Genomic DNA, 24,983 nt, shown 5'->3' on the forward strand with positions numbered 1-24,983 from the left:
GAGGTGCAGCTGATGAGGGGTTACTGATGGTGTAGCAGAGTCATTTGCTGCTGCAGCTCAGAATTTTCTATTTTGCCTTTAGGAATGCATATCTGTAGTGGTGATTTCTTAGGTTATGTATCTCATTGCTTTTGTGATGATTCAGCTGAGGAAAGAAATAGCCTTTCTACTTTAGGAAAATATAGTGAGAATTAAAACTGAATTCCTGCAGCCCCAACCTTCATGACAAGGAGGACTCCAGGGTATGGGCTAAATCCAGTATCCGAGAGCTATGCTGGTCCTCTTTGAGTTGTGCTTGTTGTTTCCAGATTCCCGGCATCTGTGACACACTGGTTTCCCAGGATCACCTTGGTATCCTTTACCAGTTTCAAATCTAGAATCAAGAGAAATTTGTCACATAAAACACTAAGGATATTTTTTCCTACTTAAGTTCTTTATGGGTGGTACATCAGCTGTGTGGGTGCAGCATGGTGTTCCTGTGGATCAATATTACGCATAAATTCATGTCTTAATTTTCAGGTAGAAGTAGATGGGCAGAAGTTCAGAGGTGCAGGCCCAAACAAGAAAGTAGCAAAAGCAAGTGCTGCATTAGCAGCACTTGAAAAACTGTTTTCTGGGCCTAATGCGGCAAATAACAAGAAAAAGAAGATTCTTCCTCAGGTAAGAACTGCCACTTGCTTTTTGGATCATTATCCCAGCTCTGGGTTGGTTCTTGATACAAAAGGCAGCATTTTAGTAAAGTGAGGTTAACACAGGCTGGTGTTGTCGTGAGCTGGTTGGTTGGAGGGAAGTCCTGACTCTGTTGCAGTTACGTGGGTTCAGGAGGGTAAGGGAGATGTAAAACCATTGCTGTAGGCTGGGGAGAGGAAAGTTTTAAGGAGGTGGAAAAGACAGCAGAGAGAGGCTCAGACGCCAGCAGTATTCAATCACACCCAAATCCAAGGTAAATAAGGCACAGTCTGAGGGAAGGGACTGCCAGGGCTGAGCACGGGGAACGCACTGGGTTCTGCAGGCAGTGACAGGGCCAGGGACCTGCTGTGTCCCTGTCACTCACATCCTTTGGCACAGCACTCTCCAGTCTGTGCTCAGCCAGCCTGGCACATCAGGCATGTTTACAGAGCCCTCTCAAAGGGGGCGAGTTAATGCAGATGGCCTTGTATTCCAGCAACACTTTCACTCTCTGAACTGCTATTTTTTGTCACTCTGGGCAGACTAAAGGGGTTGTCAATACAGCTGTTTCTGCAGCAGTCCAGGCTGTTCGAGGCAGAGGACGAGGTGCTTTAACACGAGGGGCATTTGTTGGGGCAGCTGCTGCTACTGGATACATAACACCAGGTAAAGCACCACACTCATAGCTAATAGTTTAGTATTTGTCTGATGAGGTGTTCTTTTTCATGTTCTTTTTCATGTGTTATTCACTTGTGCAAGTGATTTCTTTAACCATCTGAGATGGAGCAGAGGGCTTCATGGGGGTTTAAATAAATCAAAGAGCTGGAAAGCTGGCAGAGTGTATCCTTTATGAGTGTGCAGCTCAAAGCTGTGTGTGCACAGAGTTATGGGCATAATGGCTTTCCTGACTTTATTATTTTATGATTTGCCTTCATAGTTCACTGCCATGGCACAATTCCCAAAATCCTCTTCCTACCTAAGAACGTTCTGGATGATGTGCTGGTTATCATTAGGAGTGCCTTTTCCAAGAATCCTTTGTGAACATGAAGTCAGCAGGCTCAAGAGTCCCTGAGCTCCCAAAAACCCTCTACATGAATTCCACCTGGCAGCATCTCTTAGTAGCTTCTGTGGTGGCCAGAAATGAAAGAAATTCTTTTCATATTCTGGCTGATGGAAGTCATCATCCACACTGCATTGTTCCGATTAGCAGAAACAGCTTCTGAAGTCCAAGGGCTTCTGGTTCCCATTTCACATTTTCACAAGAAAATGTTCATTAAATGGTCACTTTCTCCATCCTCAAAATACTTTACTAAGTCCTTTTTTTTTTGTGATGCTACAGCATGTCTGAGGTTTGTGGGTGACATGCGAAAAGAATCCAGGCATTTTTTTCAGTTGTTGTAAGAACCACAGATTTGTAAGAATGAGATGCTGAAGATGCCTTAGTCAAAGCAAATCCAGTTGTAGCTTCCAAAAAATAACACTTTAAGTCCTCATGCTCAGGTTTTCAGATTACAGCATGAGCTCTAATTACACCCTCCAGCAGCTCACACGTGCAAATAGCACAGGCCTGTTGTTTGGGAGCCTTCCTGCCTGGCACCGTTGGCAGCATGTCATCTTCATTGTTCCTGTATGGTCATGTCATTTCAAATATTAAAACCCAGTAATTCATTTTTAATGGCTGTTAACATTGTTTTTGGAACTGTCTGTCTGCCTGAGGAGTCATTTAAGAGACACTTTAACCTGCCAAGGGCATGCTTCTTGCCAGTGTGGAATTATTCCAGAAGTAAGTTTAATTTCCCAGTCGCCGTAGTTAAGCTTTATTGGCCTTGGCCTTCACAGATTATTTCCCTCCATCCCCTATTCTCCTCAGAAATCTCTTACTTTTTGGAGTGACACTAGCAGTCTCACCAGAAAAAAAAACCCTATAAAGCCTCCATGAACTACTGACATGTAGAAACCAATGCTTTTGTTACCTGTGTTGCTTTTCCTCTCAAGTACTTCAGAGTCAAACTCTGGTCTGTGGGGAAAAATCATCTGTTTGTGTGGAGGTGTTCACATGTCTCCTGTGGAACTCTGTCTGTTAGAAATGGCAGAGAAAGCAGAATTCACAGGAGCTTTACTGAGGGGGGCGTGACATCTGCCACCAGCATCCAGCATTCTCTTTTTAAAGGAAATTTATGAAAATTACTCTTCTCTGCATAGACTGCATTTGTTTTTTAAGAAGAACATAAGCAAATATGGGATATCTGTATCATGCTAAATCTATGCTCTGGTAGTACAGACTTGAGGGATTCGGTGGAAAAGAAAATGCTGAGGAAATAAAATAGGGAATTTTAACTCTTTGATGCTGAGGCTTGAGAAGGTCCCTGGCAGCTTGTTCTTCAGGCCACTGCATAGGAACTTTTCAGTGTTTTCAGCAATATTTGTATGTATTGGTGTGAGTTTGGTTTTGCTGTGCTCCTACTTCAGGTACAGGTCCCTGCCCATGTGCAAGTGTGCAAACAGTGACAGGCAGTGCAGAGAATGACCCCCTCCCTCCTCTGTTTCTCTGCAGGCTATGGAGCACCATACGGATACAGCACAGCAGCACCAGCCTACGGTACGTACAGCCCTGTAATTAACACTTTAGAAATTATGCAGAAATTGTTGTGGCAGTCCAAATGTGGCAGTCCAAGGAGAAATTCAAAGAGATTTAAGCTCTTAAACCATGACAACAACACCACTTTTATGCCATAACCTTGTGGTTCTTTTTTGGTTGGAGTAGCTTTTTGCCTCTGCTTTGCCTGGTCTGTGGAAGGACTGCTTGTTCTAGTTGCCTGTTCCCTTCATACTGGAACCCAGTCAAAGTAGTTCCCTTACTTTTTACAGCCAGTCTGTGCTCCATTCAAAGACTACCGAAGGGCCTATTTCAGCACCTCTGACACAGATTTAACTAAATGGCATTACAGTAACATTGGTGAAATGTTTGTCCCCAAGTGTAAATGACTTGTGGACAAAGCTCCCTTAATGCTGTCAACTCTTTGAAGTCTATGGGCAAATATCCCCCACCCCTGCAGGGCTAAAACACCACTGCTTGGGACACCAGGATGGGTTTTGGATAGTTGGTACTGGTAGCAATCAGTCTGTGAGGCAGCCAGGACACGGTCATTTGCCACAATGCTTTTCACTATGAAACATGTTCTACTAGGCTGGCAAAGCACTGGTTTCATGGAGATTGTAAAATGAGCTGATAACCAGAGAGCTGTGATGGAAGTTTTTCTTAACTTGGCTTCTCCCTCCCCACTGGCTTGTTTTACGCTGGACTAACAATGCATTCCTCTAACCGGCCCTTTTGGTTACTTTGAATGAGGTTTATGTGGCAATGGGAGCAGGGCCGCTTGGAGTCAGTGATATGTCCTGGCACACACAACGTGAGCCCACCAGGACCAGTCCCACCCGCGTTTCCTGTGGCAGTCTGCTGCTGAAATGACCAGCAGTTTTAAGCCTAGAGTTTTTCATATGGGAAACTTCTGCTTTTTAGCATTTGTGATAAGTCATTCCTCCCAAATCTAACTTAGGCAATACCAACTCCCCTGATATCATTATAAAAGTTAAAAATATTTTGATATGTCAATTACATGACTTTTCTAGAAGTATGAGCTCTAACAGGGCAAAAATGCTGCTGCTTTATGGCAAGTGTTTGCTTTGCCTGACTGGGACCAGCTGGTCCGTTCTGTACTGAGAGGGAGAATGGGCCCACAGGCTGTGCTCAGTGTGGAATTCTGCCCGCAGAATTGGAGCAAACCTCTCTAGTTTTACACCTGCTGACTGGCCCTGTGCTCTGACAGAAGGGCAGCTGGCAGCAGGGCTGTCCCATGGAGTGTTGTCCTTTGTGGTGCATCACACAAGGAACAGCAACATGTTTTCTCAGAGAAAAATGGAAGGAAATTTAGTGTGGGGTATGGATTTTTTTTAAAAAAACCCTTAGTTCTTTTCAAACAACAGTCTCAGAGTATAACTAGGACTAGTGGTATCTGCATGTCTGTGTTTTTACAAGCAGTGACACACTGTGACATGAGTAATCTTTTCCCTGCTGAAGGCAGGAATACTACTGTTACCAAGTTTCCATACAGCTTTTTTTGCTTTTTTCATTCATTCCTTCTGTTTTGTGGGGTTTTTCCCTCGTTATGCACATTTTGGGAGCTGGATTTTAAGCACTTAGCTGTATATATGTGACATATCACTGACTTCAAAGCATTGTGGAATTGGATGCCCCCATTTTTCACATAAAGAGTTTCTGTTCTTAATGTCTTATGATTGTGATGCGAAGTTCTGGGATAATGCTTTTTGGCTGTAAGGTAAACATGTCTCTTCGCCTTTGTAAGCTGTTGCATGTTGGGAAACTTCACTTTGATCATCTGGTGCTCTGGAATACCTGCTGTTGCTGCTTTGTGATTTCTAAATGGATACATAGGTTAAATACTAGAATTTAAATAGGCAAGATGAAAAAAACAAACAAATGCTTAATTATGCAGAAGTTTGTGAGGCCACAAGAACTCTAAAATAATAATGAAATCAGGCAGATGTCAATCCTTACAGATTTACTACTTCAACACAGGAGAGGAAGTGCAGAATAAGGAAGCAGATGCAGAATTTGCTGTAGGTGCTTGGTTTTTGGCTGACCTACCTGGATGCTGGTCAAAACTGCCGAACAGTTTCCCTGTGAGTTGTGTTTTATGCACAGCAGTGCTTGTCTAGTATATCTGCAATTGCGACTGGCCTGTGAAATTATCTCAATGTAGAACAAGCTAGTAGAGATTAATTACCATAAAGATTATGAAATAGAGCTTCAAGTCCAAATACACATTCTGCTTTTGAGAATATCACTTCCTTTAAATTTATCAAACACCAGGACAAAAATAAAGCAGACTTTAAGCTATAACCATCTGTCTGAAATAGTGCAAAGTGGTGAAGTGTTACTGTTTATGGGACTCTGCACCCTGACGTCACATTGACTGACTGATCTGGAAAAGGTTAATGAGAACACTACTGTAAGCTCTTATTTGACTTTCTTGGATTGCTGAACTTATTTGGAGTCCTCTCCCTTTCTTCTCTCTGTAGGTTTACCCAAGAGAATGGTTCTGTTACCAGTTATGAAATTCCCAACTTACCCCGTTCCCCACTACTCATTCTTTTAGCAAATGGCAGAAGCTAATTCCTATTGATTGAACAACACAGTACAGTACAGAATGTTAGAAGAAAAAAAGCCTTTTTATCCTGTTTTCTTTGAACACATACTTGAGCAAAGTCATTTGTAAAGAAACATCTTTTTCCTACTTTTTGATTTTAACAAAATGCAAATTTAGTTCTCTAAAACTTGAAAAAAATGTTCTGTGAAATGTTACCTCATTTTCAAATAACTTATACCAGCCTTCTGTTATAGGGAAGAACTAGAAGCTTAAATCTTACGTTTTAAATGAAGTATCCGATTATGTAAAATTAAATTTGTGAAGGATGTATAGAATATAAAACACTGATCACAAATAAACTGTTTTGTTGTAACACAAGAGTACTGCCTGTTTCCTAATGCAGTCACACAGACTCAGTTAATGACCTGTATTTGCTGTAGGGTTATTAAATGCAGGGCATAGCTCTTTAAAAACAAAAATAAAAAATAAAAAAAAAACAAACCACGATAGAAACTTTACAGTTAACATTTAACTTTGTAAATATTATGGTGTGTAATAAACTTAGTAAAAGATGGGTTAAAATATTGTTTTATCTTATTTTTTATAGTTAAGCATCAGTACCTGAGTTTCCTTATAGATCAGCATACTGTAACTGTGATTTTAGACACAGTCTTAATTATCCAAGAAGACTTTTCACTCATGCACAAAATGCTAAAAAACAAATGAAACAAAGGGAATTAGTCTGTCTCTGTATAAGGCTGCATTCTGTGAAACAAGTATTAAACAAGTATTAAAGGAAGTTCCTACAGAAGGATGCAATTCCAGGGATACACTTTACACCCGTATTGCCCAGAGAAAGGACAACAATAATGTTACAATCAGGTTCTTTAGAGCTCAAAAGCTACATGTTTTCCTTTCTTTTGTTTTTACAAAAAAAAAAAAACCAAACCAAACCAAAACAAACCACAAAAAACCAACAAAACAAAACAAAAACCAGAAAAAAAAAAAAAAATTCCGCTTGTTCTTGTGGCCTTCTTCACTTTTAAGATTGTCTGCCCACCCTTGATTTTCCATCCACCATTTCTATAGAAAGCATTTTATTTGTCAATTGTATATTAAACTAAAGGTTCTCCTTTTCCCCCTTACATTTAAAAGAATCTAAAGCAGCAACAAGGTCCCCATGAAAACTTGCTATTTAATTGTCCCAGTTCTTGTTGAGTGCTGCTGTGAAAAGTGACACACTTCAGCCATAGGCCAGTAGTTTTTTAAGAGTTGGTGCTCAAACCCAGAGTCCTCTTTTTGCTGAGGAGTGTCTGCACCTCTCTGAAATTCCAGGATAGGCCCCAGCTCCAAGATTGGAGTCTCCATGGCTTGTGGACTGCTAACAAGGGATTCCAGTGGTCTTTATTAAGGTATCACCCCACAAATAAGCAGCATTGTTGTTGCACTCTCTCCTCAGCCCTTGCCCGTTGCTTTTCCATAGGCTGGCTTTAGTTCCTGCTCTTCCAAAGATTTGCCTTTATCCCCTGTTCTCTTAACAGACACTGCTGCTGAGGCAAGGGGAGCTGTATCTGTGTTGAGGGTGTTGAAAGAGTGGTGCTTAAAGGAACATAAAGTTCCTCCTCCTCACAGCCCCCTTAGAGGGAGAGAAATATTAGAAAAACTGAGTAAAGGGTGGCTTATAGAACAAGCTGCTTTCCCTGGAATTAACTGCAGCTGTTATTCTTAAGCTAAGTATTTGTGCTTTGGAATGTGTTTACATTTCCATGGCTCTCCTTCTGCCGTAGCTCTCGCTTCCGTTTGGTGTCGGTGGTACTTTAATAAAACGTAGATGACGGCCCAGGAGGGTGAGCCTGGTGTCACCCACGGAACACAGAGCAGGGGCTGGGGATGGAGCCAAATTGAGAGGTGCTCAGAAATCACTGATCTGTTTTGCTGGCCTATGGATGAAAGGAAGCCATCACGGAGCAGAAAAAGCATGGCTGATCAGAGCCCATTTTTGTTAATCAAATATTCATTAAAGGAATCTTTCCTCCGCACACATTTCCCTCCCCCCCCCCCCCCCCCCCCCCTTTTGGAGTTCCCTTGATTGGCAACTGTTTGTAGTTTCCTTTTTTTTTTTTTTTCCTGAATCCCCAGTTTTGTAAAATTCCAAACAAAATATTCTGTGAACTAATTCCATACAATGAACATTTTATAAGCAAAAAACTTGTTCTTATTTCAAAGACAAGAAGGGCGCTATGCTCTTTTCCAACATGATGGCAGTCATTTCAGATGATTTATAGAAGTCATTTTTTATTTTTTGTCATTTGTTGGGAGTTACTAACCACATTGTAAACTTGCCCCCTTGCTGCATATTTTACATTTCTCTGCTTTACTGAAAATATGAATGAGCTGTCAGTTCTTTGTTTAGAAAGTGGTAACCTTGGAAGTGTTAGATGTTTCAATACCTTCAAAGAATTCAAAGTGCCCATTTTACAATGAAAACTCCACTTGCAGCTGAAAGAGCAGAGAAATTTAAATGGAGCTTTAGCTTCAGCCAGTCTCAGAAATTAACGTGAGGTTTTTGCTTCTCTGCTCTTCTCCCACTGTAGGTGGTTTTTTCATTGACAGTCCCTATTGCCAGCCTCTCAGCATCGCACCTTTTATTATTCACTTGGGCCCTCAAGATTTCTTCTCTGACTTCTAGAACCATCAGGTTGTCTGGCTCCAAATGGCATTTTGTACATGTCTTAAAAGCAAGAAAAACGTGGCTCGTTTTGAGATTTCTCAACTTCAGACATGGAATCTGAGCTTTTTTCCTTTTTTTTTTTTTTTTTTTTTGAAAGTGTTTTTCTCACTTCTTGAACTTTGCTCCATGTAATGAAAAGCAATACTTAGTCCAAGCCACAGTCCTCTCTTTGGGTACATAGCAATAGATGTGTATATACTCCTGGTTATTTCTTTACACTAGAAGGGGAGGACTGGTGTGTCAAGGGGGGAAAACCAAACACCAAACCAAGGCACAACCCGGGTCGAGTGCTGCTTCAAGCAGTGAAATCTGCCTTTACTTTGAAGTCCTTCAGAATTTTAATACTACACTGTATTTGCATGTTTCCTATAAAAGTTGCTACAGAGCCGTGCAATGGTCACTCCTGAAGCAGCAGTGCTTTGTACCATTGTGCATGTCAGCAGACATGAAATGTAGCAAAATGGCAGAAGAAAAAAAACCAGAACATATATTTTTTTCCAAAATGTAACTGAATGATATATTCTCTCTTCCCCACATCACTGATAAGAGGCACAAAAATGGTAGGCCTGAACTTGAAAATCAAGTGGATTACTTTTGTGTCTCTTAAAATCATCACCAAATGATAGGAAAACACAGTATTTGGGAAACATCCCAATTCAAAAACCTTTGCTGCTCTAAATTTACTGAGGTTTTTTTTCCCTCTTTAATATTTGTATGTTGATATTTTGAGATTGTCAATCAGCAATAACTGAAAGGTGAATGTTTTTTAAATGGTATTGGAACATCTATATGTTGCAGCTTAAGACTTATAAGCAGTTTTCAGCAGGTTAATTCCACTTTATTCTCATTCTCTCCGGACCTTCATAGCCATATGCACTTGTATAAAATAAGCAGAAATGTAGTGACTGTAAGCTGAGATCGTGATATAAAAGGTAAGAGATTTTATTTTCAGCTTAAAGAATATTTTTATTGCTTTTTTTCTAAAAATCTCATATATCTGTGACAATCTTGTATATGGCGCATTTTTATTATGTCTTGTTAACTCAGTGTTTAAAGAGGTAATACATAGGCCTGAATCCCAACTTTGTATTTCTCAAGGCCAATTCAAATACTCCGTTTCAGTTAAAAAAGAAAATATTAACTAACACTTAAGAAATTGTTTGGTTTTATCAACAGACTGTTCTCCTTCAAATATTTTTCTCCCGTGTAGCATAAAAAGCTGTGTTGATACTGCTGTGTCAGGCACTGCATTCCTTGCATCCCTGTGGACACGTTTGGGTAGGTACCAAAGCCAGGCCATGGCCTGCTCTGAATGAATGCCACACATTATTTTTATATGCGATGGGTGACACTAATAACTAGAGAAATTATTTCCCTAAACTATTAAATCTAAACTCCAAATGAAGAATGAAAAACCTTGATGATATTGCAGTTAAAATCTGCAGAGATCAAATGACATTAGGCCAAATTAATTCAGGAAGCAGCCAGGTTTGCTTCCCTCCTGCGGGTGCAGTGCAGGACAGGAGGGCAGGCAGGGATTTATCTCTGCGTGAATCCTTTGCTTAAGCTGTGGTTTTCTACAGCTGGCAATTAGGATACAGCCATCCATAAATAATTGTTTTCAGTTCTGTAGTAAATGTTTTAACAATATTTTACTTAGATTAAAATGGGTTTGGATTATGACCTATTGGTGCACACGATATATGTAGTTTTAAAATACTATTTTTTTATTTGTCTTTTAAACCTTGCGTTATGCAAAGTTGCACAGTACAGTACTCCAGAAGTGCAGTACTTGCAGTACTTGAAGTTGCTGGAAACAACTCTTTTTATATAAAAATGGTTAAAAAATAAAAAAGCAAAAGGGAGCAAGCTGATTATGTATTAGCATTTTAGGGTCTCAATTCAGAGATGAAAACATGAACAACCCCTGACTGGTAACAGCTGACACAGGTGTCAAACAGAAAACCACTTGGTACAGAACATGTAGTGGTGTATCAAGCCCAAAGGTCTGCATCAAAACACCAACAGCAAATATAAACTATATTTGATTTTAATATTGAATCATCAAATTCACTAAGTAACTGCATGTGTAGGTTATCCATTCCTCAGGATATTTCTGGATGTAATTCACAGGCTGGTAAGAGAAAAAGTGCTGTTTAATAGTGTCAGCTTTACTCCTGTGGGCAGGAACTTGCACCTGGGAAATGAACTGAGGAGCTGTGCCAGGGGCTGGCCCTGGAAGCCCATAACCCTTCCATGACATCTGCAAGACAACTGATGAGCAGTCAGAATGTCCTTCCTGTTCAGGTGGCAGGTTTCCATCTGCTGTTATCTTCAAGGTGCAAACTCAGGGCTGGATCTGCAGCTCACCTACAGTTCAGTCCCTTTTTGAGCCTGGCAGGCCCAGCAGTGCTGATCCTGGAGCAGCAGGCTGCTCTGCTCCTTCAGATAGGTATTATATGCATCAAAGTCCATTAAAATGAACTTCTCCTGAATACTCCTTTCTTAGGCTTAACAGCTGTCAGCCTGACAAGCACTGTCCACTTCAAGGACTGATAAATAGAACATCTTGCTGACTCTCACTCAATCTGCTTCTTTGTGGATGGTGCTTGGCAGCTTAATCCATCTGTATTTCTCTCCATCAGAATTGCTTTAACTGTGACTTTCTGTATTTTTCTGTCATCACTCTTTTAACTCTTAAAATCCTAAGCTTTCCACTCTCCTGCTGTGTTTTTTAAATGATCTCAACTTCGTTGCATCTTTTTTCTCTAGATTTCTCTAATACCCTGTTTGTAATGCAGTAAAGCATTGCAGTGTTTATGTCTGAGATGGCCCCTTGCCTTTGCTCCCTCCCTTTTCAGTAGGAGAAAACCATTTTCTGATATGTGAAACACACTAAGACTCCTAAATCCTGGATTCTGCCACCACCAGGAATCAGAGATAAGACCATAAGGTTGCCTGGGAACCCCTCTCATTGATACGGAACTTGGGCAAAATAGCCCCATGTATTGAAAGGTCACAGAGCAGGCTCTCAAGTGAAGTGCCTGATGTATTTGTGTTTGAGAGAGCAGCCAATTCTAGCAGTAAGTTTTAGCCTAATATCAGGCTATTATCTGAAGAGTAATTTGGTGAACATGTTTCATAAATGTTGCAACAAGCATGGTTTTGCTAAGGCAGAACTAGAAACCTTTTTCTTCTGCAGAATACTTGCAAGGTTTCCTTTTAAAAGCCTCCTCACAGGAGCTTAGTCTGAATTGCCTTTTCTGTGAGGTTGGGGGGTCTGTGTTACAGCTTCTGAGCTTTGTATTTCTGCATGTACCAAGAGCCAAACACATAAATCTGGTTCTGTATGCTCTGTGCAGCATTACCAATTCTGGAGTACCTTTTCAGTGGAGCAGAAATGGTATTTTACAGTTTGAATTTCTGGTTCATGGAAAAGAATTCTGAAAAAGTTCCTTTCAATTAGTACATCTATAAATAGCAGACCAGGGAAAGTCTGTGCCTATACACTACCCACCTTAACACTAGTTTTAGCTAACCAGATGATCGTGTGTATTTTGGGAGATGGTGTCTGGCACTTAAAGGATTAAAAGCCAGAGATTTACAATAAAGAACCTGTTTAATGTGTTCTCTATACTGGAAATGACTGGCATCATCACTGACTTTGGAATAACACCCATGAGCTTTAGGAGTCTGCTTCAGTCCTACTTTGCCACATGATATTCCTCCAGGCATGCTCTATCTAGAGAAGGGTTTAGAGTAACCAGGCTGGTTAGGAGGGCTTGGCTAGCTCAAAGCATGATATGTGGTGCTTCCTGTCATGGTGTTCTCCCTCTGCCAGTGCTTGCTGTCTTCCTAAAGCACACATTCAGGAGCTGGAACATGGTGACCTTATTCCTGGGCGTTTCGCCAGTTGGATGGAGGGAGGCCAGCCTATGCTCCTGAAGGGAATGTGTAACACGAGGCCTCGGTTGCCCAAGCAATTTCTGTTGGACACAGTGCACAATCCAACCCTCACAAAGGCAATTTAGTGCCTGGGTAGGTGGTTCCTAATCTGTCTAATTTGCTGTCGTGTAGCCAGTGTGAGCTAATTAGATGATTCAGCAATTGTCATGGCTCCCCACTTAATGTGCTGTAAATGCTGCTGCCAGGACTTTCACTGATGTTAAATACCTTTGCTTCTGTGAATTCTGTTCTCCTGCCCTGCCTTTTCTGATCAACTTCTAGTATCCCAGTAAATAACTGATTCTCTCAAATTATGAAATTGTTATATAGAAGTATCTAGATTCTTAAAAACTTTTAATCAGACTGTGAAGCACTTCAGAGAAACTAGTTTTCCTACAAATATTTCAACTTATTCATGTGCCAGAGGACTATTTCTACTCATTAACAAAGATCTGAAAACTGCTCCAGTATCTCTCATCTCTGGAGACAAGGATTCTTTCTTTGAGAACGCTTGCCTTCTGGTGGGAAAAAAAGATTTAAACTGTGTCTTAATAAAAGACTGTGCCCTCAAGCCCCTGAAAGAACTTAATTGGGGAAAAGTGCACAAATCTAAAATTATTTGAGGCTTTTTGCTTTCACTGAGCTATTGAGAACAATTTCCCTGGCAACAAGTTCCTCAGATTATTAGGATGTAGAAAATGCAGGAGGAGGGGCATGAAGATTTTTCAAGTAGTCTAGGAAAAAAATCTTCTGTTTGCTGGCTCTTCAGCTATGGGACATCATTCTCTCGCACTTCTTTATCTCCAAGACAGCAATAAATGTGAGCAGCTTTAACGTACCATCTCTGATCCAGTCCTGGTAATGTCCCTTGGAGAGTGAGCGTGGCACTCTGGCACTCCATGCTTTTTCTGCCACCAACTCCCTGAAATAAAATCCCTTGCTTCATCTGTAATTCTGCATCTGTGCTTCTGAGCCAGTCTAGAGGTGGGATTGCTGAACATCTCTCCAAATCCATATAAACAATGAGACAATATTTCAGTCTTTACTCAGACAAAATTACAAGTTTCTTTCTGCCTCTTGTGCTTGGTATACCAAGATATGCTCCCTCAGTATTAGAACTTCTTACCTTTAGCTAAATGCTAAGACAGTTGCCTGTTATTTAATGAAGGGAAAACTATGTCCCAGCCTCCCTGAGTTCCAAGTCACAAAGCAGCTTACAAAAACAGCTCCTATTTCCGGTGGTTCTGGGAAACAGCACAGGAGCTCTGCTGCTGTGGATTCCTTTGGATACATGATGAGATGTGTAAACATGAAATTCAGATTGTTGTTCTCAGTCATGAAGCTGGCTAGGACCTCGCCTCTCTAGCATCAAAAGAATGAAAATGAGCTCTGTGCTGGGCACACTGAGGAGCTCTGTTAGGAACGGCTGTTCTGTCTCAACAAACAGTAACTCAGCTTGAATGTTCAGCACACAGACCCTCTTGGGCTTCCTGCTGAATAATCCAGTGAAAAATGAGATATTTTATTGACTTGTTTAAAGCAGAGCGGAGGGATAGGGTAGCTGAATCCGCTGTCTTAGTACAGGAGACAGCTTGTCTAATGGCTTGTTGGTTTCATTCCACTGGAAGTGGAAATTCTGCTAAAGTCATTTTAGAGCACTTCACCAGAGAAACCCAGCACTGAGGTCCTGTGCCTGTGGGCCACAGCAGCATTTTCACATGCACATTCTTTTGAACATGAACCATTTAAGCTAGTGGTTAAGTATTTAGCATGAAGAGAATTGTCACCACTAAACTGTTTTATTACTTAGCCCCAGAGTGATGTCTCCTTAGCTTTATTTGTGTCATCTGAATCCGTACCTATTTATGTCCAGGTATTCTGGTGTTTGCTTTTTCTGCTCACAGGTATGGGATTCACCTGTTGATTTGTAACTGATATGTGAGATAATACAAAAGCACAAGTAGGACACATCTGCCTGTTCCTCTGTCTGCTCCTCTCTCTGGGGTTTCCTAGGAGAAAGGGGGCTCTTCCTCACACACCAGTCTGTGTAGGCAGTGCTTTACTGTGAACTGCTGTGAGTTAGGTAAGAGAAAAGTTCATCAGACAGTAAGGTTTAAATTCAGTAAAGTGGAGGTTTTTTCTCCAGTTCCTGAGACTGCATGAAACATTCAGACCACAGTGTTTACCTTGATGTTTTTGAGGAGCTGAATGTCCAAAAGTGGTGAGTGGAGATGTGCAGTTCTAAAGCATATCTCTTATTTTGGATGTTGTTTTATCTTGTACTTGGTGCCTTAACTCTGTACAATTTAAGGTCATATATACTGTCCCACAGGTAGTTTAGTAGTTGTGTACTTGAAAAGAACCCATTCAGCCTAGTATATAGAAACTCTTGTACAGAATGAAGCCTTCTCAGGGGGTGTACTCTTCCATGTTTAATTAATAATCCACCAAGAAGTGAGAAGTTATGAGAATGTAAAGAGCATTTAAAAATTTTAACTGCAGAGACTAAATTTATCCAAGACTGAATTTATATGATTTCTAACTTCAAAGGTTTGGGCCAGTAAGATAATTAAAGCTGCAGTCTCTTCTATGCTGTGTAAGTAACCAACTTCAAAATGTTTTCTCACCAGCCAGAACTGCATGTTTGTGAAAACCTCTGGACTGTTATCTCTACTAGAATAAATAACACTTAATTTTAAAAGGCATTAATTGAATGTAACTGGCTATCTTGCATTAGTTAGTGCAATAGAGTTGGAATGAGTAAGAGCTGCAGTTAATTTTTAATTAATTAAACTTAAGCTTCATTCATACCTCTGACTAGGACCTAGAAGCTCCAGCTGCCTTATGCTGCTTTGCAGTTCATGAGGTGTAGTGCAGCATCAGCTTGAACACAGGATTTCTGAATGCATCTGGTTCTGGCAAAATACACTGAGGCAAGAGAGAGAAAATATAACAATGGCAGTAGAATGTCCTTCTCCAGTTTTAGATGTAGAGCATCACAGATAGAAGTTGGAGGGAAAGTTGCACTGCCTTTTCCAAGTCCATTAAGAGAGTCTGTGGTAAAACCAGGAGGTTTATGTGTGCTGTGGAAAGCCAGCAGCCTTGTGTCCTATGAGCAGGGGGAGCTGGGACTGCTTTTTCAATAGTTAGTGAGAAATTAGGTAAAAGGTTTAAGCTATCCATACAGCAGGCTAGAAGCTGCTGCTGATGTTGCTACAGGAGATGAATTTATTTTTTCTCAGTAAACAAGTCCAGGATTACTGGTTTTCCAGAGGAGGAATGCGAGAAATCCAGTGGACTAATTTTGTTTCCTGATGCAGCCCTACCCAAAAGAGGGAGATAGTTCCAGGCAGTGTACAGAGCAGGCAGTTGAATTTTGGGAGGTAAAGGAATAATAGTAATTTCCTCAGAAGGAATAGTAGTTATTTCTGCAATGCCCACAGTATTCCAGACAAGCTGCCTTTCACAAAGGAGCATGGCAACAAGGGAAAGCAGATACTGCTCCCACAATGACCGGTGTAATGAACACATTTCACCAATATTGGTGTAACTCCTTATGACAAAGTAGGTTCATTTTACCAGCAAAGTGTATTTTGACATTCTATCCACTTCTATTTTTTAAGCTAAAGGAGAGTTAATCATAGCACTCATCTGTTTCGAAGGGAGTAGAGCAGAAGGTAAGTTTTAACTTCATACTTTGAAGCTGCTATGAATAGATTAACAGTGTTCCATGGAAACAACCTGATGTACTTCTTTATTTTCTTTGAGTTTAATTTCTGTGTTCTTGCAAAAGCACAAGCTTGCGTAAGCATAATCAATACAAAGTTACTCAGGGTACTGCATCATCTCAGCAGTGGACACTAACTGCATCTTAAGTCAACAGGCACACATAAATCAAGCTTAATTAAGAGGAACAGGACATCTTGGCAAGTTTTGCTTTACTACTGGCACTGCTACAATTTAATGATCTATGCATACTGAAATGTGTGTATTGTTGCACTCCCAACAGAATGCGAGTCTTGTAAGGGTGTCCTGTAAAGTAACAAAGTCAGAGTAAGAGAGACAGCATTTATTCTTCTGTCACTATTTTCACAAAGAACTGTTTCTAAGCAGATGGAAAGCCGTTCTGCTCAAAGGAGAATAACGGTGGGCTAGAGAACTGCCTTCAGAGCAGTACAGCTTTTGAAAAGTTAGTGATCCTATGAATTTAATTATGAAAATTCTGATTTGCAGTACAGATTCTTTCCTGTGTTTTTAAACTCATATCACTGTTTCCCTGCTCAAAATAACAGGATAAAGACAAGTGTAGTTTTCTAATAACATCTATTGTGTGGAAATCCACATACACTGGAAGAAAAGGGAGGCTGTACTGCAGAGAGCACATTCAACTACAGAGCCATTCTCTGGGCAATGCTGCATAATTTAGGAGTGGGTAACCATGCCTTCAGGGACAACATGACACAGAGCAGATGGTTGAAAAACAAAAATCACAGAAAAAAAGCCTCCAAGCTTTGTCCAGTCATACATTTACCCCTCCCTGCAAAAGGGGACAGGTACATTCATACACGCAAAATTAGTTGTCTGTCAGGCATCACAGAGGTCCTTAAGGACAAATGTTTTGTGGAGCCAGTCTCCTTTTGGACAGAAAAAGGAGGAAGTTGACTCTGTCTTCCAGTTCCAAGGTGCAGTGTCTTATTTCTCATCCTAACCCTATGTCAATATTTATTGATCAAACTGACTAAGCTTTTTAGGCCAACCAGCTCTCTACGAAGCAATTCTGTTCTCTTGAGCCTCTGCAGGGGCCAGTAACTGGTGCTTAACTACTGCTTCCACTGCGGAATGTCACCGTCCTCCAGCTGCCCCAGAGCCAGGCTGGGACACTTGCACTTCTCAGAGAGCAACACTGCTGGGGGTGGGTCTCTCCAAAGCACTGAAGTAAATACAGCAGAGCAATCCCAGTGGGCTGTTTGCTTCTTAAAGTCCTGTCCAGTTCTTAGTGACAAAGTTGAGCATGAAACCTGTACTGCCAAAGGTACTGGCCCCTTGCTGAGCAGGGCATCAATGGGAAGCAGTCTCAGAAGTGGAGATTTTGAGGAAAGGCTGGTGCTTTCCAAGGCCAACTCACAGGCTTTTTTAACTGGTTCAATTTCCACCCACCAAAACTCACCATCAACCAAATCAATTAAAATTGCTGCTAATTTGGGGTAAATATCACCTTTGTGTAACCCAAACCAACACCATCCATGCACCTTAAGAATTCCTAAGCAAACACTCCTCAGGAGGCAGAGCCCTTCTGACAGGAAATCTGGCAGTGCAGTCTGATGTGACTTTTCTGATGATAATTACTTCTTCAAGACAAGGAAAGACAGAGGCAGTGCTTTGGGGCAGTGTTTCATGCTCAGCAAGTTTGTAGAGGGAAGGAATGCATTTCTATAAATCACTTGTACTGTATTTGTTTCTAGACTTGAATGAATTTCACTTTTCCTTTGTGAGTCAGCGTATTAAACGTTAAAGAAAAGGTCTATTTTTCTAAATCTCTTTCACCAATAGAGGTCTGACCTGCAGCCAAGAGATGGATTTATTTATCCACAGAGGACGGAGTGTTTTATTTTTGAACTAAGATTGGATATAGCATTGAATAAAAAGAAGTACAACCTATCAACTACCTAAACCTTAAATACTATGAACGAATTCCACAAATGAGTAATATGGTGGACGATTCCATCTTTCTTCCCAATAAATCTCTCTCAAAGAAGTTACCCAGAATTAAACTTCCAAATGAAGTACGAGAGATCCTTGTGGTCTAATTACAGACTACTTTCAAATGCTTCCGTTTTCTCCCAATTTGTAATCAGTAGAGAACAATGATGACTGAACTATTCCCAACTATAAATAAAGCAATTTCAAATAAAGTAATTTGGCAACAACCATGGCTATTTATAGCACTAAAAATGTAATTTGAACATTCCAATTTTCTTAATTTGGTAGCAGTTGAGTGGGAAGAAAAATAACTGCACAGTGGTTTTTAAATTGAGCTGTATCTACTCACTGGCCAAAAAAGCCTGCAAATGTAAAGGGAACGCTCTTTGTACCTTCAGTTGCTTCCTCCTGTGCTGCTGTACCCCATACACTTGGCTTCATTTGGCTTCTGTGCTGTGGTTTGTACGCCAGCCACTGTTACTGACTGTACACAACACGATCTGCACTGTAATCTCGGGTCATTTCCACTGGTTGTAACCCAACGCTACAGACTTCTCTGTATATAAAACCAGAACCATGTCCCATTTGCTTCCAATATCTCCAATAAAGACTTATCTCTGTAAACAGGAATTATGGCCTAATGATTGGTTGGGGGATTGGTTACAGTGAGCAAACTGCCTTCAAGGGGTTCCTGAAGCCTGGGATGCCAAACCACAGAGGTCCATTGTGCCTGAGCCAGGTGACAGCTCAGCAGAAAGGAGAGACAGGCTCCCGAAGGCTGCAGTGTTAGCAGAGACGACTTGGAGATGCAAACATAAAGCACATTTATGCTGGAACAAGCAGAATGCATTCCTTCACAGAGGTGAAAGTGAATAGAGCATTACCAGACTGCAGCTAGCGAGGGCTGCTGCACACAACTACCGCTGGGGGTTCCCCTTGGAAGCAGTACCAAAAAAGCCCAGAGAAGGCTGTGATGGCTGTCATCAGCCAGGAAGGCAAATTTCACTCCAAAAAGAAATCTAGACAATTCCTAGTATTTAGCTAATTAGAAAAATGGGATGTTTGTTTTCTTAAAAGACAAATTACACAAATAAAGAACAAGTAAGGTCCTTTCAAAGTTCTCTCCATCCCTCTCATTTCACTGTGTTTCTTAAACATTAAATTCCTGTGGTCCCAGTTTGTCCTCTGAGGTCCAAAGCAAATCCAAGCAATTTCCTTGTCCAGAGCCACTGAGGGCAGGAGTTGGGGATACCATGACAATTGTATGGCTGGTGTTGTTTGTCTGAGGTTGCAACTCATGGTAACTCATGGTATTTACTGAAATATGCACGTATGTCCAGTTGCCCCGAGTTACAAGAGCAGTCAGTGAACACATAGTCTTACTTTTCTTAGAAGTGTTTTTCTAGTCCTGAAATGCTGAATTGAAATCTGAGTGCAGAGGTCATTAATCAAATTCAGAGGAGATCAGACTTGAAAAGGGATTAGAAACCGTTATGAGCTTGCTATAATTGAGATTGATCGTAATGAAATGAGCTGTATGAAATCCCACAGCTTAGAATGTGTGATAACTGGACCAGGATTTGGTGTGAGACTTTTGCCCTCAACAGGCCAGTGTGCAGCCAGCCCAGTCTGCCGGTGTACCGCAAACAAGTCAGTTACGCACAAAGAGCTGCTCAGGGACAACTGTACCAAACCCAACAAAACCATGCATCACTTAAAACTTAGAGCTGTATCAAATATTTAGCAAGTAAGATCCACAAAGAATTGAACAGTCATTAACTAAAACATCATTAACACTTAACTGAAACTGAAGTCAATCTTACCTAGTGCATCAGCATAACCCGTGTCAGTGCTCATGCCTGATGTTAGCTGGCTCACTAAGAGTCATTCCAAAAGCTCCCTCGGGATTATCATCTCTGAGGTGCTGAGAAGGCTGACAGCTCTTTCAGCAGCAGCCTGGCAACTGCTGGTCAGTGACAGCTCAAAGCGAGCTGGGACCACTCCAGGAGCTGCCAGGCATTCTGTGGCCTCCCAGGAAAGGGAGAGGGGCACATATGGGAGCGGGGCATGGCAGAAGCCACGCAGCACTGGCCTAGACTCGTAAAAGAGGTTGGCACATCCTTGTCATTGTGAAAATGCCTGGTATCTCCTACTCAGTTTTACTCCTATCCTGCTGTAGCTAAGCTAACTTTGCCGAGGCAGTTACAGGGTATCTTACTTGGAAGAACAGGGAAGCTGTGATTTGTGGCCCCTGTCCTCCCCACACCCCCTGCAAACAAAGAAATACCCAAGTCCATCTACTTTTCCTTGGAAACCTGCAGTGCCTCTCACTATGAATCTGCAGCTGAATGCACACAGTGAAATCTGCAGCAGAAAGCTCCTTCATTTCAGACCCTCCCCAACACTGCTTGGCTGCCCCATCCCCTGCTGGCACAGCAGTGAAGGGATCCATGCAGAAGGAACCATCTGCTTAACAACCAACATGCCCAGTCCATCTTGCTGCAATCAGCATCACCTTGGAAAAGTGTATTTGATTACAGAGGAAGCAGGGAAAAAAAATTGATTGACTGATGTCAAGCAACTAACAAGCCAGCCTGTAACTTCCATGAGCAAAGAACTGCTGCATCTATAAACCTGCCCAAAACAGCACCCTTCTTTCTGTGAGAAGTGTCACCTCACTTAATTGCTCACGACACAATGCTGACTTGGGTGGTTTGCTGCAGGGTTGAGTTCCAGCAAGTCAGCTAGAAAGAGTTTTTCCCATTTGCTAAGCTGTAAATTATCCTTCTCTTTTATGACCCCAATCCTTGGCACAATCAACTGAAAGAAACGGGAGCTGCCACTGCTTTCAGGGCCCTGAATTCATCTTCACTTTGGGCTATACGTTCCAGCACATTTATTTGTGATGCTGTAAAAAGCCTCTGTGTACTCTTGTTACAGTTGCAACAAAAGGCCCTTTCTTGCTCCAGGCATGAACACGAGGCAAAATCCTAAAAAGGCCTTTAGAGCTCAAAAAAGGGTCACATACCCAGCACAAATAACACTTCCCTCTTCCCCTTTGCTTAGGTGCTGGCACACACTAAAGGTGGGATTTCCTGCCTGCAATAAAGGCAGGCTCAGCACTCTGCTGGTTCTGATTCATTCAAAGGGACTTTTTTTTTTTTTTTTTAAATCTGGGTAACTTTGGATAACAGTAGAAGGGGGAAGGCTAAACCAGGGCAAGATGACAAAATACAGCTCAGTAAATCCAATTATGTTGCCCTGGAAAGCAATTCCACACAAATTCCTATACTGCAAGTCTTGAGGTAGCCACAGGACTTGTGCATCCAGCACAAATCAAGCATATGGACAGGGGTTTGAACTTTTCAAGTCAGTTCTCCTGGGTTTAAAGAACTATGTGGTTTTGAGAAAATGCTGTTACATGTAGAAGACATGTAACTTCTGCCTGTACATGAAACTATTCTCTCTGAGATCAAATGAATGAAAACTTGAACAGAATTCAGAATTTTCCAGTTACAGTAATTACTGGCCTCTTCACTCTGTCCTAACCATGGGAATGTGCAGCACCTATAGCTTCTAAAGACATTCAGAGTTCAGGCTACTCCTGTAATGCTGAATCTGGGGGCACCCAGGAGCTCTAATCTGCTGTTCATGTCGACAAGCAGCAGCCATGTCACCCGCAATTCACAGCAGTCCAACACAGGCTCCCACAGCCCCTCTGGCTGTGGGTTTGCCTTGTTGCACACATAAATCACCTCAGGGAGACGCACACTCGTCATCATACGAAACACCATCCCTTCCCATCTGTGCTGGATGAGATCTTGTTCCTCAAGTGACTCCCTATGGTATTATGCAGCCATGTCCTGAGTAGGTGGCGAGCTCTGATGTACATTGCTCTGCAAGCCTCCTCCTCTTTCCCACACATTCTCTCTGGTGCACCAGTATTAATTACCACCAAACCACTTCTCTGATCTAGCAGAGCCTCCAGGTCACAGAAGGCGTTAGATCACTCTCCTGTTTTCCAGGCAGCCAAGACTTGGGCCAAAACCACAGTGGTTTGCTGTGGTGGTCTCAAAAGAACTGATAAACCCCTTTCACTAACACCGTGACAGCTGACAGTGACACAGCATTGCCATCTCAGCGAGTCCTTTATTACCTTTTCTCAGGCACAGCAGTTGAATAAAATCTGCACAGCACTTTTCTTTTCCCTGTGTGGCATAAACTGACCAGCTACATCAGAAAACTGCATCAGGAGTCATTCCAGTGTCCCCTCCTAAATGACATTCAAATGTGGCTCCAAGGCCCCCTTTCCCCATCACACTGCCAGCTCTGAGCATGAACAGACGCTCACAGCAGGGAGTTTAAACACACAGCTTGGATGTTTTCATGGCACATGCTAACTGTGCTCAGCATGAGGAGGGCTTCTGCTCAGAGCTGGCAGCCTGTAAGTCTCATCTCTTGTGCACCTTCTGGAGCCCCAGAGCCCAGTGCGGCTGCGATTCCACCTTAAACACTGCAGCACTTTCCTAAAAATCATTACTTTTGCCACACAGGCTGTTAATTAATATGGACACCTGCAACTCCATAACTGAAGGAGCCTGCTCGTTGCCATAAAACAACCTGCACTCGGACTCCTGATCCCCCCCAGTGACCACGAGGGCCCATGAGGTGAGATCTTGAGCCCAACTCATGTCACCCTCAGCTGTAACTCAAGTCACTAAAGCCGATTAAAAAATACTTTTGCCTTAACATTTTATCCAATGAACATTTAAAGCTTTTTGTATTCTGAAAAACTTCTGTGATAAACTTTCGCTATAAAGTTTGCTACATCTCCTATCTCAACCATTATTAATAAACAGAGGATCAGAACGATTTACTCGTAAATTCAAAGTGTATTAGAAACACATCCCATAGATTTACTTCAAGACATTTCAATTTTACTACACATCCTCCTAGAAGATCATTTTTGTACATGGACATAACACAACTTTCTGATCAGGTTTGTAGGAGGAACCCATGAATTACTTATCCAGCAGCCAGTGGTGTGATCCTGCTTTCATGCAGGTTCTCCACGGGGAGAACAGCCCACGGCAGCCACTCATGACATTACAGATCAAACAGCTCCACTTTATTAGCTCTCACAGCCTATTTCAAAGGTTTCCACCTCAGGAGACCTCAGCTCAGACCTGCCTGTGACAGGCTGCTATGAACATCACCCACCTCCTGCTGCAGGGCTGCTGCTGCATGGGAAATACTCACTGCCTGCCTCAGCCTGAGGGGCCTGGGGGCTGTCTGCAAGGGGAAAAGAACTGACCAGGCTAGTTAAACCCCATGCAAATTAAGGCGAAAATTTTACACCTTCTCTACAAAGGCCATTAATGCACTACAAGTTCTGTACAGGTTTCCCCCAAAATATCACTCAGCTCCAGCGATTATTGTTTGGATCTAAAGCTCTGCTGTCCTCCGCGCTGCCCTGGTGCTCTTCTAACACCCGCAGACTCTGGAAGAGCTCTGGGAGGATCTGCATGGTTCCCTCAGGAAGCACCGCCCCTCCCGAAGGCCGCTGCTCCCCTCCAGCCTAGCAGCTCAGCGGTGTGCCCGCGCTCCGCACCTTCTTCCCGCCGGGCGGCCCCTGCTCGGGCCCCGCTCCAGGGCTCCTTCTCCCGGCACGGCGCCTCGGCCTCCCCGGCCCTCACGGCGAACAAAATGGCGCCGTTGGCGCCCTCACGCCCAAGGGCTGCTCCTACCGCCAATCACCCGCCAGCCTATCAGAGCTCGCCCCCAGGAAAAGCGCGGGAAGCCGTGAGGGCGCTGAGGGGGCGCCCGGCGGGGTTTGAGGAGCCGCAGGGTCTGGGGTGGTCTTCGAGCCCCTCCTCGGCTAAAGACGCCTCAAACAGCCCGATTCTACTTCAGTTAGCGCGGTTCCATTCATCCCCCATTCAGCAGGAACTTGCACCACCATGAGGAAACACTTGACTTCAATGCTAACAAACATGCCTCCCGAGCAGGAGGGCTCTGCTCGCCTCACAGCCCGAGTTTCCTACTGTGCCTGTGGCCAGACTATCCTGAGGGAAAGCCCTCAGTCCTGGATTACACTGTGCTCATTAGTAGGCACAAAACACAGCAAAACCAAGCCTGTGTTACTTAAATGCATCAGGATGTGCAGTGGTAAATTCTAGCAAAATCTCTAGAAGAGACCTTGATAGTCTTTGGCAATAGAGAACGAAAAATACTGCACAATAAAGTGATGGGAAAAGGAGGAAAAATTAAAATAGAAAGCAACCCTCTGAGCGTCCACCAGTGGCTTATTTCCAGGTTGTTGGGTTTTTTTTAATTTAGGGAGGACTCTCAGTTCAGTTTGTGGGCTGGCAGGAGCTTTCCCTGATCCATCAGGGCTGCGGGCACAGGGCCGGGTGAGCCGCCCGCCTGCAGTGCTGCCCCCGCACCCGCCGAGGCTGGAAAACCTCCCTGGATTAAACTCTTATGTTAGGCACCTCCAAAGTGTCTAAAGTTAGGCTGGATGAATGTGAGCCAAGCTGTTGAACAGATGGAGTGAAATCCTCCTCTTGATAACAGGAACTTTATATCACTGCCACAGATAAGAAGGGCAGCTAAAAAAAGTCAGGGAGGTAGTTATATAAATTTCAAGACGGCTTACCAGCAATGCTTAAAGGTAAAACTTTCCGATAGATCCTGAATATCCACTTCCAGCTGCGGACCCTGAGCTGCCAAGAAGTTCTGCAACACAAATGAGATTGTGACACTCGAGC

The 24,983-nt window shown here is 42.5% G+C and overlaps 1 protein-coding gene and 1 long non-coding RNA gene across 13 annotated transcripts in view; one reads left to right on the plus strand and one right to left on the minus strand.

Annotated features, from left to right (window-relative positions):
- Positions 1–18,818, plus strand: part of STRBP (spermatid perinuclear RNA binding protein) — a 59,259-nt gene extending 40,441 nt beyond the window's left edge. For 2 of the 12 annotated variants that reach the window (XM_083875662.1, XM_083875663.1), the window contains exons 15-18: positions 520–660; positions 1,212–1,335; positions 3,224–3,268; positions 8,432–9,417. In XM_083875662.1, coding sequence (XP_083731788.1) covers positions 520–660; positions 1,212–1,335; positions 3,224–3,268; positions 8,432–8,526 — 405 coding nt within the window. In that variant the 3' untranslated portion in view covers positions 8,527–9,417. The other 10 variants (XM_083875661.1, XM_083875660.1, XR_014591449.1 and 7 more) reach the window with 9 other exon arrangements.
- Positions 12–24,983, minus strand: LOC310917438. The gene is made up of 3 exons (XR_014591453.1): positions 24,872–24,983; positions 6,459–6,548; positions 12–373 (listed from the first exon to the last, which is right to left on the minus strand). It is a non-coding gene; the product is annotated as an uncharacterized lncRNA (long non-coding RNA).

This window comes from Zosterops lateralis (genome assembly GCF_965231275.1).
Source record: "Zosterops lateralis genome assembly, chromosome: 20".
Lineage (NCBI taxonomy): Eukaryota > Metazoa > Chordata > Aves > Passeriformes > Zosteropidae > Zosterops > Zosterops lateralis.